This window comes from Ovis aries, chromosome 1 (genome assembly GCF_016772045.2).
Source record: "Ovis aries strain OAR_USU_Benz2616 breed Rambouillet chromosome 1, ARS-UI_Ramb_v3.0, whole genome shotgun sequence".
Taxonomy (NCBI): Eukaryota; Metazoa; Chordata; class Mammalia; order Artiodactyla; family Bovidae; genus Ovis; species Ovis aries.
The window spans coordinates 185,062,839-185,079,999 of NC_056054.1; the positions used below are offsets into that span (position 1 = coordinate 185,062,839).

Genomic DNA, 17,161 nt, shown 5'->3' on the forward strand with positions numbered 1-17,161 from the left:
TCACAGGCTAGGAAGGGAAACTGAAACCCTGCACCCTCCTGCAGCACAGAGTCAACTGGTAGAAGTAGCCTAACACCCTCCTTGGGCCTTTTTTTTTTCTTTTTTGAGACTTTATTTTTTAAATTGAAGTATAGTTGATTTATAGTGTTGTATTCATTTTTGCTGTACAGCAAAGTGATTCGGTTATACATACGTATACATTTTTAATATTCTTTCCCATTAAAGTTTGTCATAGGATGTTGAATATAGCTATCTGTGCTATACAGTGGGACCTTGTTGTTTGTCCATTCCATATATAAAAGTTTATATCTATCAACCCCATCCTCCCAAAACCCCTCCCACTTGGCAGGCACAAGTCTGTTCTCTGTGCCCATGAGTCTGTTTCTGTCTTGCAGATAGGTTCATTTGTTTCATATTTTAAAGGGTTTTTTTTTGACGTGGACCACTTTTAAAGTCTTTATTGAATTGTTACAATATTGTTTCTTTTTTATGTTTTGGTTTTTTGGCCACAAGGCATGTGGGATCTTAGTTCCCCAACCAGGGATTGAACCTACACCCCCTACCATGCAAGGTGAAGTATTAACCACTGGACTGCCACGGAAGTTTCCATTTGTGTCATATTTTAGTTCCCATATTCAAATAATATCCACATACAAGTGATATCAGATAATATTTGTCTTTCTCTTTCTGACTTACTTCACTTAGGATGATAATCTCTAGTTGCATCCGTGTTGCTGCAAATGGCATTATTTCATTCTATTTTACGGCTGAGTAGTATTCCATTGTTGGAGAAGGCAATGGCACCCCATTCCAGTACTCTTGCCTGGAATATCCCATGGGCGGAGGAGCCTGGTAGGCTGCAGTCCATGGGGTCGCTGAGGTCGGACACGACTGAGCAACTTCACTTTCACCTTTCACTTTGGTGCATTGGAGAAGGAAATGGCAGCCCACTCCAGTGTTCTTGCCTGGAGAATCCCAGGCGTGGGGGAGCCTGGTGGGCTGCCGTCTGTGGGGTCGCACAGAGTCGGACACGACTGAAGTGACTTAGCAGCAGCAGCAGCATTCCATTGTACATATGTATCACATCTCCTTTATCCATTCATCTGTTGATGGGCGTTAGATTTTTCCACATCTTGGCTATTATGAATAGTGCTGCTATGAATGTAGGGGTGCATGTATCTTTTAATTGTAGTTTTGTCTGGATATATGCTCCATTGGGCTTTTTGAATGAGGGAGCACATAAGTTCCCAAAGTGTTAGGAAAGAGGGGTTCAGAAAAGAGATCAATAGCAGGAAGCAGTCCTCTCAGGAGGATTCCAGAAATCCTTCTCAGAAGTGGTGACATTTGGGCCTTCATTAACGTGTAGGACTTTTTAATGCAGAAGATATGGAAAAGGGAGTTCTGCGCCGAGAGGCCCTGGACCATTATGAGAAGTGTCTAGATTTCGGACCCCAGCTGGAAGGGTCCAGATTTGAGCTTCACCACTTTGGGGCAGCATGAGATCTGGTTGGTATCTCTGAGCCTGTTTCTCTTCTGCAGAGTGGAGATGGCTCCTGTCTCAAGGGCTGGGAGGAGTTCTCCATGGGAGAGTGTTCATGAAATGCCTGCTTAGAGTGTGGCCCTCAGAGGACACTCAGTAAACATTCTCTTCCCCCTTCCCTTCAGGATGGGGCATAGAGGAGTGAAAATTCAGGGGTGTTAAGTGATACCCTATCTGGAGAATGCTCTATGGGCTGGTGTGGGTGGAACAGGGTGAGGGCTAGAAGAGGAAGTGAAACCTTTGAGGAGAAAAGTGTTTCTAAAGGCTTTTATGTGACTGGTTGTCCTTCTTAAAAGAGAGGCCCCCCCCCAAAGGGGTCTTTGGCAGACAATCTGTTATCTTTTTTTCCCCTCTCTCCTTCCATCTCTCTAAATCAGAATACCCCGTCTGTATCAAATTGGTCTTGGAAAGACACTGGTGGAGGCTTCAGCCTGCTTCCCTGACTGTGACTAGTGACAGACAGGGCAGAATGAGGGGCCTTATAGGAGGCAGCCATGTGACTCTAGGACCAGTGGCCAGAGGGAGATGCCAAAAGTTTCAGGGACATTGTGGGGTGGGTGGGGGGCTCACCTTTGTCTCTGGTGGGGTTAGGTTAACATCAGTTCTAATTACCTTCTTTTATAATTATTCCAAATGAAGAACTCCACCTTCCTTAATACGTTATTTTTTTATTTCTTCTGTGCAATAGCAATAGTTAAAAAGAATTAAGACAATTTTCCAGGTAACCCGATTCAAAGTTTTAGTCACTCTGCTCAAACCCATTCTTCTACTTTTGGCCAAACTTCTACTTCCATCCCATCTGCCAAACCTCTCATGGCCGTGCTGACCTTCAAGGGAGGCTGAGAAGCGTGGCTGACTGGATGGTCAGGTGCCTAGCTAAACTTGAGTCGCTGAGATGGTTCTACTTCAAAATGAGGAAGAGAAAGGATACTAGGGGACATAAGAAGTCTCTGTCTCCATGGCCACCCACTTCATATATAAAGCATCCCATGCTGGCCATCTGACAATGCCCCTCCTCCTCTTCTGAGCTGCAGAGACTCCTCTACAGCTTACAAGTATCCAGCCACAGCAAGTACTGGACTCCTAGTCCCTTACACAATAGTTTCTTGACATAGGTACTGCCTCTGTGCTGAGAAGCTTAATCCAGGGATGGGCGTCACATATGAGTGGAAAGAAAATGGTAACCTGATGGCTTAGCCCCACACAGGTAATAACAGTGAATGCTGTAGGAAGTGGAGCGGGAGGGCGTGGTCTGGGGAGGCTCCAAAAGATATGTTACTAGGTTAATGTCTTGAAATGGGGAAGGTTTGAGTCTCAGGAAGAACCAGAGCAGGGGAGTACAAGGCTGGTCAAGGCTACTGGGTCTGCTCACTGTCTGCCCCAGGGAGTGGGAGGAGAGTGGACATGTGGCTGGGCCAGAGTGAGGAGGGGCTTTGAGCAGGACAGAGAGTGATCTGAACAAGCTCACATGTAATGCAGGCCTTTCTTCCACTCCTCGCTTTAAGAGTCTACAGTCAACAAATGGAAGATCCTGAGCTTTGCAAAAAGAGACACTGGCCAACATCCAACTAAGAGATCTTAGTAAAAGGGGAAGAGAGTATTTTTTTTTTTAATCACTGATGCATTACCCTTTTACCCAGAAGTTTCACTTCCAAGAATTTGTCCTAAATAAGTAGCTGCACAAGCACAAAATGCGTATGTACATCATGGCATTATTTATAATAGCAAAAGACAGGACACAACTCAAATGTCATCTTTAGGAGATGGACTGAATAACTAGGATACATTCCCATTGCTGAATTCCATGGGGTTCATAGCTTTGTGAGGCCTGCACCACTTCCTCAGACTCTTATGCATCTGCGAGGGATAGTTTCTTTGCACACAGATGGTATTCTGTCTCAAGTGTCTGCCTTGTGTTTCTGGTTTTCGCCCTCAGGACTTTTTCTGAAGGGAGACTCTCACCCAGCCCTTGCTCAGGAAGGCCCAGAAGTGTGGAGTTTAACTAAGGCAGCTGTCAACCAGTAGGCGATGGGAGTCAGTGGGCTAATGAGCCTGCTGCCCACCCTTGGTGAAATAACTCTGGGGCACATTTCCTCATGGCTCTTCAGAGGGCCACCAAGGGCTGCATTCTGTTGCTCTGGTTGTGGTGACCACTTTATTGACATTTCCTCCATCTCTGTCTCACCTCCTCACTCCTGTTCCCAGGGACCACCTTTCAGATAAGCTGCCTGCTGCCAGGACCTTGACTAAGGCTCTGTTTTGAGGGGAACTCAAATTCAGCCACATCCTAAAGAAAGTGAAAGTGAAAGTTGCTCAGTCATACCCATCTCTTTCGTGACCCCATGGGCTATACAGTCCATGGAATTCTCTAGGCCTGAATACTGGAGTGGGTAGTCTTTTACTTCTCCATAGGATCTTCCCAACCCAGGGATCGAACCCAGGTCTCCTGCATTGCCAGTGGATTCTTTACCAGCTGAGCCACAAGGGAAACCCACATCTTAAAGAACAGTCAATTTCGTTATATACTAACATGGCATAGACTTCAAGATAGGTTCTTAAAAAATGCAAAGCAAGAACAATATAGATCACATGTGTAATATAGATCATATTACACATTTGTATAATAAAGGTGGGGAATAAAAAATAGATGGTACAAGTATCTGCTTATCTATGCAGAAATGAACTATGGCAGAATAAACCAGAAACTAATTAAAATGGTTATCCCTAGGAGACAGTGAGGGTATGGAACAGACTGGAAGCAACACAGGGATGAAAGCTAAACTTTTCTGAGGTCATATAATTTTAACTTTTCAACTCTGTAGTTGTTTTACATATTCAAAAACTAAATTAAATTTCAAAAAAACAAGCCTGCCAAGTGATGGGCAGGAGAAAACAACACTGTTTGTCAGGTCTGAAGTGTTATTCGTTCCGACATCAGGATGCTATTACTGGGTCTGACTGAGCTTCAAGGCCGTCATGTGGTCAGAAGCCTTGAGTTGAGTCACCAGCATAACTAGTGGCAATGAAAAGAATTTGTTCTTAATCAATAAACTTTCCTGAGCAGACTCTATACTAGGTGCTTTGCCTCCCTAATCTTCTTTATCTTCACAACAGCCCTATAGTATATTATTATATGGTATTATGCCATGTACCAAGATTACAAGATTCATTGAGAAACTAACATTTGAACTCAAGCTTCTTTAATTCCAATGCGAATAATATCACTGAGGATCTTCCATATAACCAGCACTATGCAAAGTATGGAGACTTTATCCTACACTGTGGAAACAGCCTTATATGGTGAAACAGGACCTTCTTCATGAAAGGCAGTAGGGGCCAAACATGACATTTGCTGCCTCTGCTCTCCCTCTCTGCTGTTTAAGATCGGAGCTTAATCACTTCAGATGTAAATATATATCCAAGTGAATGTGCAGGTAATCCCTGAGAAGAGTCACATAGGAAGCTGCAGTCATAATCATAATACATCTTTGTAGCTTGGTGTAGATGACAGATTTCTGTGACCTTAGACAGCAAGCAAAAGACTGGATTAGTACCAGGTTTCTCAACCTCAACACTATTGACATTTTGGACTGGGTAACTGTGGGGGCTTGTCTTATGCTTTGTAGGATATTTAGAAGTGTTCCTGGCTTCCACCCACTAGATGTCAGTGGCCACTTCCCCCACCTGGTTGCAACAACCAGAAGTGTCTCCAGACATTGCCAGATGTCCCCTGGAGAGGGGAGGAGTCCATGGTTCCCAGTTGAAAACAACTGGACTAGATGATCTTCGAGGTCCCTCCCACTTCCAGCAGTCTGAGACTCTGGGATCTGAGGACAGACCATTGATAGGAGAAAAGGGGAAAGAATGTGAGGGAGTAGTGAGCTGGGAGAGTCTGCTCCATCCTTGTGAGGCAGAGCTAGTCCAGGACTGTGACTGTGCTGGGAACGGCCCCTCTTGACATGGAGTCTCCTTCAGCTGATAACGCTTACCCTCATTGCAGCATCTGTGCCTAAGAAGGCAGCTCTCGAGAGCACCAAGCCAGGACCAGACACGGTGAGAACACTGGAATGCAGCAAAGGCCTTCCCCTGGAGCCAGGCACCCAAGGGGAGGAGAAGAAAACCTCAGAAAGCCCCCTGGGCTCTCAGCAGTCACGTGAATTAGAGAAGAAGCTGGATGCAGAGAAGGTGGTGGAGGAGAGTGGAGAGACCAGCCAGGTGGCAGCCAGTGCTCTGCAGGAGAACCCTGGGGCCAGAGCCGAAGCAGTGTTTCTCCATGAGATGGTAAGGTAGACTCACTGCCTGGTCCAGTCAGTAGGGTCTTCTTTTTCTCAAGGGCTCTTGGTACAGTTTAAAGTTTTTTGTTGCTGTTTATTTGTTTGAAGAACCAGTTTCTGCCAAAGAGACTTTACGGCACAGCATTCTAATCAGGTCTGGGATTTTTTTTCTTTTTTTTCTGCAGTGAACTTTTCAGGGGTCCTGTGGTGATAATAAGTAACCATTCAACTCAAATTCCCTAGGACAAACTCAGCTCTAAATATTTCTGACCTGAAGTCACCATAAATCAGTAATTTTTCCTGGGAATGTGATGACATTCAATCCAGAAAGCAGGACAAAACCTGCTTATCATGTCCTGGTCCCAAACATGATGCCCACTCATGGGGTCCAGCTCTCTTCTTCCAGACATTCTGGACAGACAGTTATCTATGCTTGTTTGTAAAAATCTTCTGTAAGATTTTCAGGATCTATTCCTTCCTCCTATGGTTCTGCAGAACTTTAAACATGATGCCAGAGCATACTGAACCTTTTCCACCTTTCAGAGGTGGGATTTTCCAAGGTTCTGGGGGAAGGGATATCATTGCTTAAGCTAAAGTTTGAGGAGGTTTTCCAGGGACACCGAGAGAGGAGTCTCGCATCTGGGAAATAGCTCTGGTGACCTGAGTGTGACCTGGAGGAGTATGCCAGAGGAGAAAAGAACTTTGCCTTTTAAGTAGCTTTCAGGAACTTGGTCTCTGGGATGGGTATGAAAGGCCTGTGAGCTAAAAGTTAGGGCAGTGCAGGGCCACCACAGTGGCCTCTGGAGGGCTGATTAAGGGTTCCTGTAAAGTATGTTTATAGAAAGAGAAAGATGCAAAGATTATTTTGGGGATTGAACTCTGGGAGGGATAAAGTATGAATGACATTGCTTTGAGATGCAGATGAAGTTTATGCTAGGAGAACCAGGCTGGATTCATGAGAACAAGTAAAAGCAGCAATTCACTCATTCATTTAAAAACATGTATTAAATACCTATATTGTGTGGGACACAATGCTGAGCACTTGGATCCCTACAGTGTACAAGATGATCACCATCTCTGTCTTCTTGGAGCTGACAGCTTAATAGATAAAAAGATCACGGACCAAGTCTTTTCTAGGATGCTATGGAAGTATGGCTTCTGTGGGAGCATGTCACAGGAGGGCCCAACGTAGGCAGAGGGAGGAGGGGGCTCATGGGGGTCAGGGAAGGCGTGTCTGAAGAATAGATATTTCTGTTCAGAACTTAAGCTAGGAGAAAGGGGTAGGGGAGCAGAACAGGGAGGGAGAGACTCCCAGGCAGAAAGAGTAAGATGTGCGATGAATCTGAAATGGGAAAGAGCACAGAACATTCAAGGAACAAGAACAAGGCTGGAGAATGGGAACATGGACTAGAGAAAGTGAGGCTCAGAGCAAAGCGTGGGTCACGTCATGCAGGGTTGCTTGGAACGGATTTGGAGCTCAACCTAAGGGCAATGGAAACTCTTCTGATTTGCTCAGAATTTTATAGTTTAAAAAAGAACAACTATTTTATTATTATTTATTTTTTGGTGTGGCACCTGGGCTTTCCCTAATCATTGTGAGTGGGGGCTACTCTTCACTATGGCTTCTCATTGTGGTGGCATCTCTTTTTGTGACGCACAGGCTCTAGGCATAGGGGCCTTGGTAGTTGCGGCACTTGGGCTCAGTAGCTATGGCACACAGGTGTTAGTTGCCCATGGCCTGTGGAATCTTCCCACACCAGGAACTGAACCCATGTCCCCTGCATTGGCAGGTGGATTCTTAACCACTGTACCACCAGGGAAGTCCCATTTTGCTATTTTTCATTCTTTTTTCTTTTAATATGTATCATATCTTTTTCCCATGTGAAATATGTATTTCTTCAGTAGTAAGAAAGGATTGGTTTTATAGGGCAACAATGAACAGGGATTAAGTGCTTATGTTCTGGTGTAGACTAACGTAGATTTCAATCCTGATCTGCTGCTGTGTGACTTTGGCAAAATGTTGAATCTGTTTGAACATAGGTTGCCTCATCGCCAAAATGGGAGTAATTACAGTAGCATTTATCTTTTAGGGTTCTTGGGACAATTAAGAAAGCACGTTTAAGGTGTGTTGTGGTGCACCGTAAGCATTAACAAACATCCTCAGTTACCGTTAGTGCCGTGTCCTTTGTGTGCTGGGGTAGTGCAGCCGTAGTGCAGTCCCTTCTCTCCCTGGGAAACCGTGCCCAGTGTCTTTGGCTCTAAAGTAATCAGTTTCTTGATGTTTTTCAGGATGAAGATGATCTGGTCAATGCCCTGATCTGGTCTGAGATTCAACAGGAGCTGAAAATTATTGAATCTGAGGAGGAACTCTCCTTGGCACCACCTGCGCTAAAGATCAGCCCAACTCAGACTATTGTTGAATCTAGTCCGGGGCCCTTTGCTTCCCCGGAGCCCCCTGGGAGCTCCACCCCAGCTCAAGTCTCCGCCCCTCTGGAGGAGTGGACTAAGAATCCAACCAATCAGAGTACACTGGGCACTTCCACAGCAGCCAATAGAGAAAAGCTGGAGACAGCCAGCATCCTCCCTAGATCTGAGCCAGAGCCCGAAAAGGGCCAGCGCCCAGACCCTGCCAGCCTGACTCCTCTGGAAATAGTTCCATTGGAGAAGTCGTCTTCACAAGCAAGGATGGAAGTGGGAGCCCCAGGGAATCTGTCTCCTCTGCTCCCACCTGCTGCTCCCCCTCCAACACCTTTAGAGGAGGAACCTCGAGTCCAGCTATTGAAGAGTGGCCCCGAGAGAGAAGATTCATCTGGAAATTTGAGAACCAATCCATATGCAGACCAACTGAAGTCCAAAGGCAGCCCTGGGATCCCCAGTCTTTGTCTGGGAGACCAGGCCTCTTCAGAAGAAAGTGAAAAGCAAAATTCGAAGAGTGTTGCTCCTGAGCACAAAGGCTCTAGTTTTCCTAGCCCAACCAGGGAGGCCGAGATTTCCCCACAGGGAGAGGAGGATGCAGCCCACTCAGTGCAGGAGCCCTCAGACTGCGATGACGACGACACTGTGACAGACATTGCCCAGCACGGCCTGGAGATGGTGGAGCCCGGCGAGGAGCCCCAGTGGGTGACGAGTCCCCTGCACTCACCCACCCTTAAAGATGCACAAGAGACCCAGATGCAGGGCCCCCAGGGCCACCGACTAGAAAAGAGGCTTTCTCACAGGCCCAGCCTTCGCCAGAGCCATTCTCTAGATGGCAAGACCATGGTTAAGAGCCAGTGGACTCTCAAGAGTTCCTCCTCCAGCAGCTGTGCTGACCTTGAAGCAGAGAGGAATTCCAACCCCCTGCAGCCCTTGGCACCCAGGAGTGAGATTACTGGGTGGGATGAGAAAGCCATGAGGTCCTTTCAAGAGCTCTCTGGCCTGAAAAGGACAGAGGTTCCTCCTAAGCAGAAGGCGCCTGGTGGTTTACAGCCCGCATCAGCAGAATCCAGCCCTGTCGGTCTAGCAGAAGGAAAGGAACTGGGGACACACGAGGGGCCACACAACCCTCGAGTTGAGCCTGGTGGTGATCCTGAGCCAGACAGCAGCAAGGAGAACTCACCTGGTGTGCAGGACCACACCTCACCTGGAGAGCATCCCCCTAAGTTCCAGCGCAAGAGCAGTGAGGGTGGGGCCCCAAAGGGGAAAAATAGGCCTTCGTCTCTCAACTTGGACTCCACCGTTCCCATCACTGACCTCTTCCGGTTTGAGAATGCAGCCTCATTTGGGTCACCTGAAGTGCACCTCTCTGAGCCAGGAGACCCAAAGGTCACATGGCTGACCTCGTCTCATGGTAAAGTAGACCCCTGGAGGGTTTACTCCCAGGACTCTCCGGACCTGGACATGGTTGCTCACGCCCTGACGGGCCGCCGTAACTCAGCTCCTGTGAGTGTGTCAGCTGTGAGAACCTCCTTCATGGTTAAAATGTGCCAGGCCAGGGCAGTCCCAGTCATCCCACCCAAGATTCAGTACACTCAGATCCCACAGCCCCTGCCCTCTCAGAGCTCAGAGGAGAGTGGGGCTCAGCCCCTGGAGAGGAACCAAGAGGAAGCTGGCTCCACTGGTGGGACCTCTCAGAAACTTACCAAAGATGATTCTCTCTCCTCCTTGGAAAGCCCCAGGGAAGAAAAGCCAAAGCAAGATACAGGAGCCATTGAGTCCTTGCCAGTGGGTACCACTGCACCTCACGTGTGCGAGGGCCCCACCCTTTCTCCAGAACCAGGTCTGGCCAACCTGCTGCCCACTCAGGAGGCACTAGCGCAGTGCAGAAAGCGCACATCAGAGACAGAGCCATCTGGGGACAACCTTCTTTCTTCAAAAATAGAGCGCTCATCAGGGGGTTCTAAGCCTTTCCATAGGTCTAGACCAGGAAGACCTCAGAGCCTAATCTTATTCAGTCCTCCTTTCCCCATTATGGACCACCCACCTCCCTCATCGACAGGGACAGATTCCAAGGTCCTGCTGTCCCCTATCAGAAGTCCCACCCAGACAATTTCCCCTGGCCTGCTTTGCGGGGAGTTGGCAGAAAACACATGGGTCACACCAGAAGGGGTTACACTTAGGAATAAAATGACCATCCCTAAGAATGGCCAGAGACTAGAGACCTCAACAAGCTGTTTTTACCAGCCCCAGCGGAGATCAGTGATTCTGGATGGAAGAAGTGGAAGGCAAATAGAATGACATCAGTTCGCCTGCTGATACCTGAGAAAATGTCATGATTCATCTGGAAGTTATTACAAAGGCTCCTTGCCTATATTCCAGGCAGAGGTTATCCAAGTTTGGGCTTATTTTGGCTCTTCTCTTTCTTTAGCCTTTTGACCATTTATTAATTAGGCCATTTGCCACATGCGAGGTCAGGAGAAGGACAAGAGATGACATTTAAATAAGCCTACTTGAGCAGGCAGGGAAGGATCAGGTGAGGGAAAAGGATGAAATGCTGGCCTCCATTGATATGTGGGGCTTAAACACGTTGCATCGCTCCCCCATTGCCATTATCTAGTGCTGTTAAGAGGTGGATGTGAGAATGTCTTGTGAAAGAGAAACCCTTTGCCTGTGTTGACAAGTGTTGCTATTGAGGTTTGAAGGCCTCCTATTTACTTCATGCTTTTTAATGCTCTTTAAAGCATGTGTTCTTTTAGACCAGTTTTCTGATAAGCTTTGTAAAAGTGTACTATCCAGAGTAGAAGCAGGTTTGGAAATGCAAACTAACGTACACTTTGATATCCAAGTGGGTGGATTTACCCATGCTTTCCCTGAACCCCTGCAGACCTGTCCCAGATGGCTCCATACACCAGCATAGAAAATCAGAATGTATTCTCCAGAGCAGACTCTGAGACTAGTGCAATTCAAGAAGACTTTCTGGGTCTGGCTTTTATTAATTTGGGACTCCACTGTCCTGCCTCTGACTTATAAATTCAGTAGTGGGGGAGGGTGGGAGCTGAGCTGAGGGTTACCTCAGTGAAATGTGCTGAATCTTCACTTAGGTGTGTGATAGTGAAGTGATCTGCTCTCCTTCCAATGTCTGAGTTCATGAATAGGACGTCATCATAGAGAAAAGCCTCACACATAGGCAGAACTCCACTCTTAACTTGCAGTGCTTAAATCAGTGGGACATGTGTAAAAAACACCTCTAGCTCAGCTTCACTCTCTTTCCTCAGCTGGGATCTGAGTATAGAAGATAAGGAGGGAATCCTAGGAGGAGAGAAAAGGACCCATGCAGGGCGGCCATCATTCCCGCTTGATCAGAGCTGCGCTTCTTGATGCCTTCCTTCCTCGTTGTCTCTCCGTCGCTGAACAGCAGCTTTGAGGCACTCCTCCCCTTTCCATAGTCCTCCTCAACCACCACCCACCCCAGGTGCTCAGACTTGCTCTTCTCCTGCCTGTATGCAAGCGGAAGCAATAAACCAATCTGATTTTAGTTATTTAGAATGTCAAGTGGTTCTTTCCAACTGTAAAGAGAAAGGAGGATTAACATAACCTGCTGACAGATTTTTGGTGCTTTTTCCAAAAAGGGCTTCTTCACAGGAGCCCTGCTCACGGCAAAACCCATCAAGGTATCAACACTTTCAGACCTTTGAGGACAACTATCTTGTTTGAGAAACAAAGTATAGGACCTATTTTTAGCCCTGTGCACCTCTTCTCAGGTTCAAGGCTGGCTGAACTCTGTCCAGAAGCTCAGTCCTTGCACATATTTCTCTGAAGAGCTAGCAGCACCTCTGGGCTGACCTCACAACTGAGGCTGGTACTGGGCTGGCTTAGGGGCTGAACTGAAGTTACCTCCTCTAGTGAGAAATTGGAAGCTGATGTCCTGCAACAGTTACGTATTGCTCTTTCTCCTCTACCTGATAAGCCTTACTGTGTTTTGAAACCTTGTCCTATACCTTTTAAATCAGTATCTATGGCAGAGATAACTGGCAGGCCAGCCGAAGAGCTCTGCTCTCAGAGGGCACTGAGTGAGCAAGGGGAAGAGTTAATAGGCCTTTGGTCTGTGTTTTTTGCATCCTCATTGGGTGAGCAAGGTATCAGACCAACAGCCAGTGAGATGTAAACCCATAAGAAAAGTCCTTCAAGCAAAGCATTCCCCCCCCCTAGGCAAGCAAGGTGAAGGAGTATAGTGGTGTCAGATGAGAAGGGCCACATTCAGATTTGAGAAGGACATTTCTGCCTTATCAAATGTGGCTGGTAGGCGGTAGGTCAGTCTCAGTACACCGTGCTATCTATGTTTGGATCAAGATCATGTTCCAGTTAGTAGGTGAGAGAAGGAGGGAACTGCGCTTTTCTTCACCATCAGAACTCTGAGCCGAGTAACTAGTTTATGATGATTTTAAATTTTTGTTTGTAACCCTTAGAGGATATATTTTAATTTGGGGATAGACTGAGAAGTCACCATCAGCAAGTGAGTTCAACTTGAGGCACCCATGTAGATTTATTAAATGACTGCCATGTTGCTTAGATTCTGACATCTTTCATTTGTAGCATCTTCAGGGGTTTTTTATGTGTGGATGTCATTATGAAATAACAACTGAAGATACTCCCTACTCTGAGCTTTCCTGGCCAATCAATCTAGAAGGCCTTGGAAGCTGACTCACCTTCTTGGTCAATGTCCTGCTGCTAAAGTGTGGACCTCTCCATCTTCATAAGCTTCCTGGGGCAAGCCTGGCACTGATGACATTCCATTGCATGACAGGGAAAACTCATTACATTCATACTCCCTTGAAATTGTTCCCCCCAAATCTGAGATTACCTATTTGGATATACACTTGGGACTGAAAAATAAACCCCTCTGAGAATGGCTGGATGGAAATTAGACTGCCTGCTTCTATCCAGGGGAAGGAAGAGAAGAGGTGCTGCTGTTGATAGGAGGATCTACACGGTGCCCTAGATAGGGCTACAGAAACAGATTCTCAAAGGGCTATTGGTCCTCAGTATGGGGGTAGCTCAAATTCAACTATTGGTCCTCAACATGGGGGTGGCTGATTTAAAACTTGAATTTAAAGTGAAAAACATGCATATTCTAATGTTTCTTTCGGTGTTAATGGCTGCTTAAGAGGATGATAACCTATATTTTGGCAAAATGGCCCTCACAAGCCAACCTTTTCCCCTTGACTTTTTTGCCAAAATGTACCAGGTAGAAGGAATGTGCCTTTTATTCTCTGCTTCAAATGGACTATGAAGAGGCCTGACCAAAAACCCCATTAAGACACTGTTAGCCTAATCTAAGCCTTAAAATTCAAAATATTGGCCAAGGCAAAATTCTGTATTCTGGGGAGATTAAAAATGTAAACATCATCCTCAACAGACAATATTTGGCAAGATCTTAGTAATATTTGGGCACTTAAGAACTCTGAAATTCTTGAAGAATCTAATGAAAAGAGGGAGAAGGATGGTAGCAAATGAAATGGCCTATAAGCAACCTGTAGCAAGATTTAGACCCATTAAGTCACCAAATGAAAGCAGAAGGGGGAAACAAGTAGCGACTTTGCATCTTGTAATATGATTGCTAATAGTGTGCAAGTTACCCACTGACTTTAATCAAATTAAACAAATTACAAATCCAGTAGAAGGTACTAGGAAGACATTCAGGTGTTGAGAATTTTGCTTTGATCAATTGACACAATTACAGTGATGACTAAGAATAAATAATTCTGAGGTTTTGTGTGGTCTTAATTAGTTTGGCTGTGAAGTCCTCTTGGATCTTTGCAAATGAACCAGGTAACATTAGGGTTCCATACTCCTTGAGAAGGGGTTTTAGACACTTCCATTCATCACAAAATGGGTTAACTCCTGTTGGTGATGAAGTCATAGGCCCAAGATATATTGTTACTTTCATGTCTAATGTTTAACACATGGTAATAACATTTGCCTCAAGTTGGGTGGAGCAGTCATTTGTCTACACAGGCCTGTTCTGCCTGAAAAGCTGTTGGGAAACTTGGGATTCATTTGTCTGGGATTGTAATGGGAGAGGTTCAGGGAAGGTCTGTTTCTCCCCCCAGGGACTGATTAGAGTCATGTTCTTCCATGTATTATCTGATGACAACGTGAATCTTGGGGTTAAGTGTTGCCAGGAGTGTGATCTTAGGCATCTCCAGCAGGAAGATCAGTTCAAAATGTGGAATGACAAAGAATGTGTCCTCCTTTGTCAACACCTTCCTAATAAAGGTAGAAGAGGGAGCAAGCACCTTTCCAAGCATGGTGAGAAATGGGAGATGGTGGAAGCATGATGGCTTAAGAGCAGGGTCATTCCAGATGGTGTAAACTTGGGGCCACCACTGATTTGACTGACACACAGTAAAATCTAGTAGCACTGCAGTTTATGAGCAATACAGGGATCACTTCTAGGAGGATGGAGGGTGTAGTTAAATACAAGAAACCGATGAAATACAGAGTCATGTGTTTTACTGGATGAATCACAATGCTTTGCATTAACTTAATGCCGTAGTACTTCCTGGCTTATAATTCTGTAAGGTGAAGCACTTTCTCAAAGGAGTCTATCGGAAAGCCACATGATTTCAGCTGTTTGTTGAGCTTGATAAATGTTTCCAAAGATATAATCAAAATGTTTTTCTATTGATTAAAGAAGCATAAATATTAAACCTATCCATAGAGACATTTAAGTGTAATTAAAAGATTGTTATGCTTTAAAGTGTACTCTAATAAATGATATATAATGCTCCTGATGGCACTATGAACTAGAGGACATGGGTCATCATCTCCATCAATAATAGGAAAAGTGGATTATATGCCTTCTGGCTCATTGTTCTAGTTTGTTTTGTTTGGTTTTTTTTATTACTTCAAGGTTTGGCCTCCTCAAGTCAAAAATCCTGATGATTTGCTTCAGTAAAATTTTCTTGCTTTTGTTATCTTGCATTTTAATAACTGTCAAATATTTACAACTTCACTCTCTTACTGTTGCAGTCATACATGTCACCCGAGATACCCAGCATAAATCAATGGATGTTATAATGAAAAATGAGAAGAAAAGTTTATTCTCAGAACTCCACAGCTTTAGGAGTTACGTGGATCTACCTACAGAAACGTGGACTCACATTCAAGTTTTTCTGTTACTTGAGTTAGGGAGGACTATTTGTTCTGAAGGAAAAGCAAAAGTTTGCTATCCTGGCATATATTACTTCAGAAAGGGGTTGCAGGGAGCGGGGAAAGGCACTCAGTGAGTTTAAATGTCAGGCCTTAAAAAATATACTGCCTAGGCTCACAACTTGGTGATATGTGCAGTGAAAAGTAGTTACCAAGAGGATTAAAATTCAAGCATTTTGGCAATATCCTATTTAGAACTTTACACGTCAGGCCTGCTCCTCTTCCTTCATTACTGTTATAAATGCCTTTTTTTCTTACGCACTCCCAGATCCCCACACTCCTGCTTCTCCCTCCTGAGTAAGCCCGCCACCCTTCCCCATCTCCAGTCTGGCATCAGCAGTTCCCCTCACTCCTAATCTTTCCTCCAGTTCCTCAGGGTCCTCTCCTCCTTGCAGTCTCTTCACTGAATGCTGCCTCCACTTCTTTGACTTCAATAAAACCTTGACATTCACCTGAGGACAATTTTTTCTCTGCCCATTTCTCCCACATGACACAGACAAGGAAAAGCCCAGAAAATCTATCATTTCCCACTCCTGCTTCTGCACCATTTCTTCCCATCGCATACAAAAGTCTCACTACTAGAATTTATGGCATCCAGCTATCTTAATTTTTCCATTCTTTGTGGCCCTGATGTAATCCATGTCCCAGATTTCCAGTCTTTGGTACCAGGCTCCATTTCCTTTCTACCTCATGTCCCATCATCATCCTGGATGACTTCAACGTTCCTGAGGAAAGTTTGCCACAACTGCTTACAGCTTTTGCCTCAACTGTTGCTTCCACAGTTACACATCAGGCTACTTCATAAGACAGAAGTCTGTGATCTTAAACCCCCATTTTCTTTTCTCAGAACTTCTATCTCTGCTTCTACTTGCTCAAGATCACGCATGCCTGCCCCAGCCTTCCTCTATCTGATGGCCATTACCCCCACCAGGCTTCATCCTTCGCCTTTCCAGACCCCAAGTACATCCTTACATCATCTCAGTTATTCTCGTGACTTCCTTGGCCACTCATCCTTCAGCTATACCTGCATGGCAGACCTCCAAACCAGAGCCAGGACTCTTACCACCCAACTTCTCTACTCTTTTATTGTGTCTATTGAGTTCAACTAGAGAAAATAATAAAACCATGATGAAAGCCATTGTACATTTATGGTTTATCACCTCAGCAGTGGCCTCATTCTCAAAACTCACACAGTATTCCAGATGGACCACTCCTTCCAAAACCTAATGGCTTCTTACTTCACAAGTTTATACAGCCTTCCCTGATAGCTCAGTTGGTAAAAAGAATCCACCTGCAATGCAGGAGACCCCGGTTTGATTCCTGGGTTGGGAAGATCCGCTGGAGAAAGGATAGGCCACCCACTCCAGTATTCTTGGGCTTCCCTTGTGGCTCACCTGATAAAGAATCTGCCCGCAATGTGGGAGACCGGGGTTCGATTCCTGGGTTGGGAAGATCCCCTGGAGAAGGGAAAGGTTACCCACTCCAGTATTCTGGCCTGGAGAATTCCATGGACTCTATAGTAGGGTCACAGAGTCAGACTCGACTGAGTGACTTTCCTAAGTTTATGCTTAAGATATGTTTCCTCCACCTCACACAATGCTTGTCTCTTTATTCCTGTGTGTACCTAAACTCCTGAGAGGAAGCACTCCACCCTCGTGCTCCATTAAATTTCTCTTGCTAAAGTTACCAGTGGTATCCCACCAAAGCCAAGCCAATT

The 17,161-nt window shown here is 45.5% G+C and overlaps 1 protein-coding gene across 1 annotated transcript in view; it reads left to right on the plus strand.

Annotated features, from left to right (window-relative positions):
• The window catches only part of ARHGAP31 (Rho GTPase activating protein 31), a 121,974-nt gene extending 106,765 nt beyond the window's left edge, over positions 1 to 15,209 (plus strand). The window contains exons 11-12 of the mRNA XM_004002941.5: positions 5,541 to 5,821; positions 8,104 to 15,209. Of these exons, the coding sequence (XP_004002990.2) occupies positions 5,541 to 5,821; positions 8,104 to 10,530 (2,708 nt within the window). The 3' untranslated portion in view covers positions 10,531 to 15,209. The remainder of the gene's footprint in view (positions 1 to 5,540; positions 5,822 to 8,103) is intronic.
• Positions 15,210 to 17,161: the final 1,952 nt, after the last annotated feature.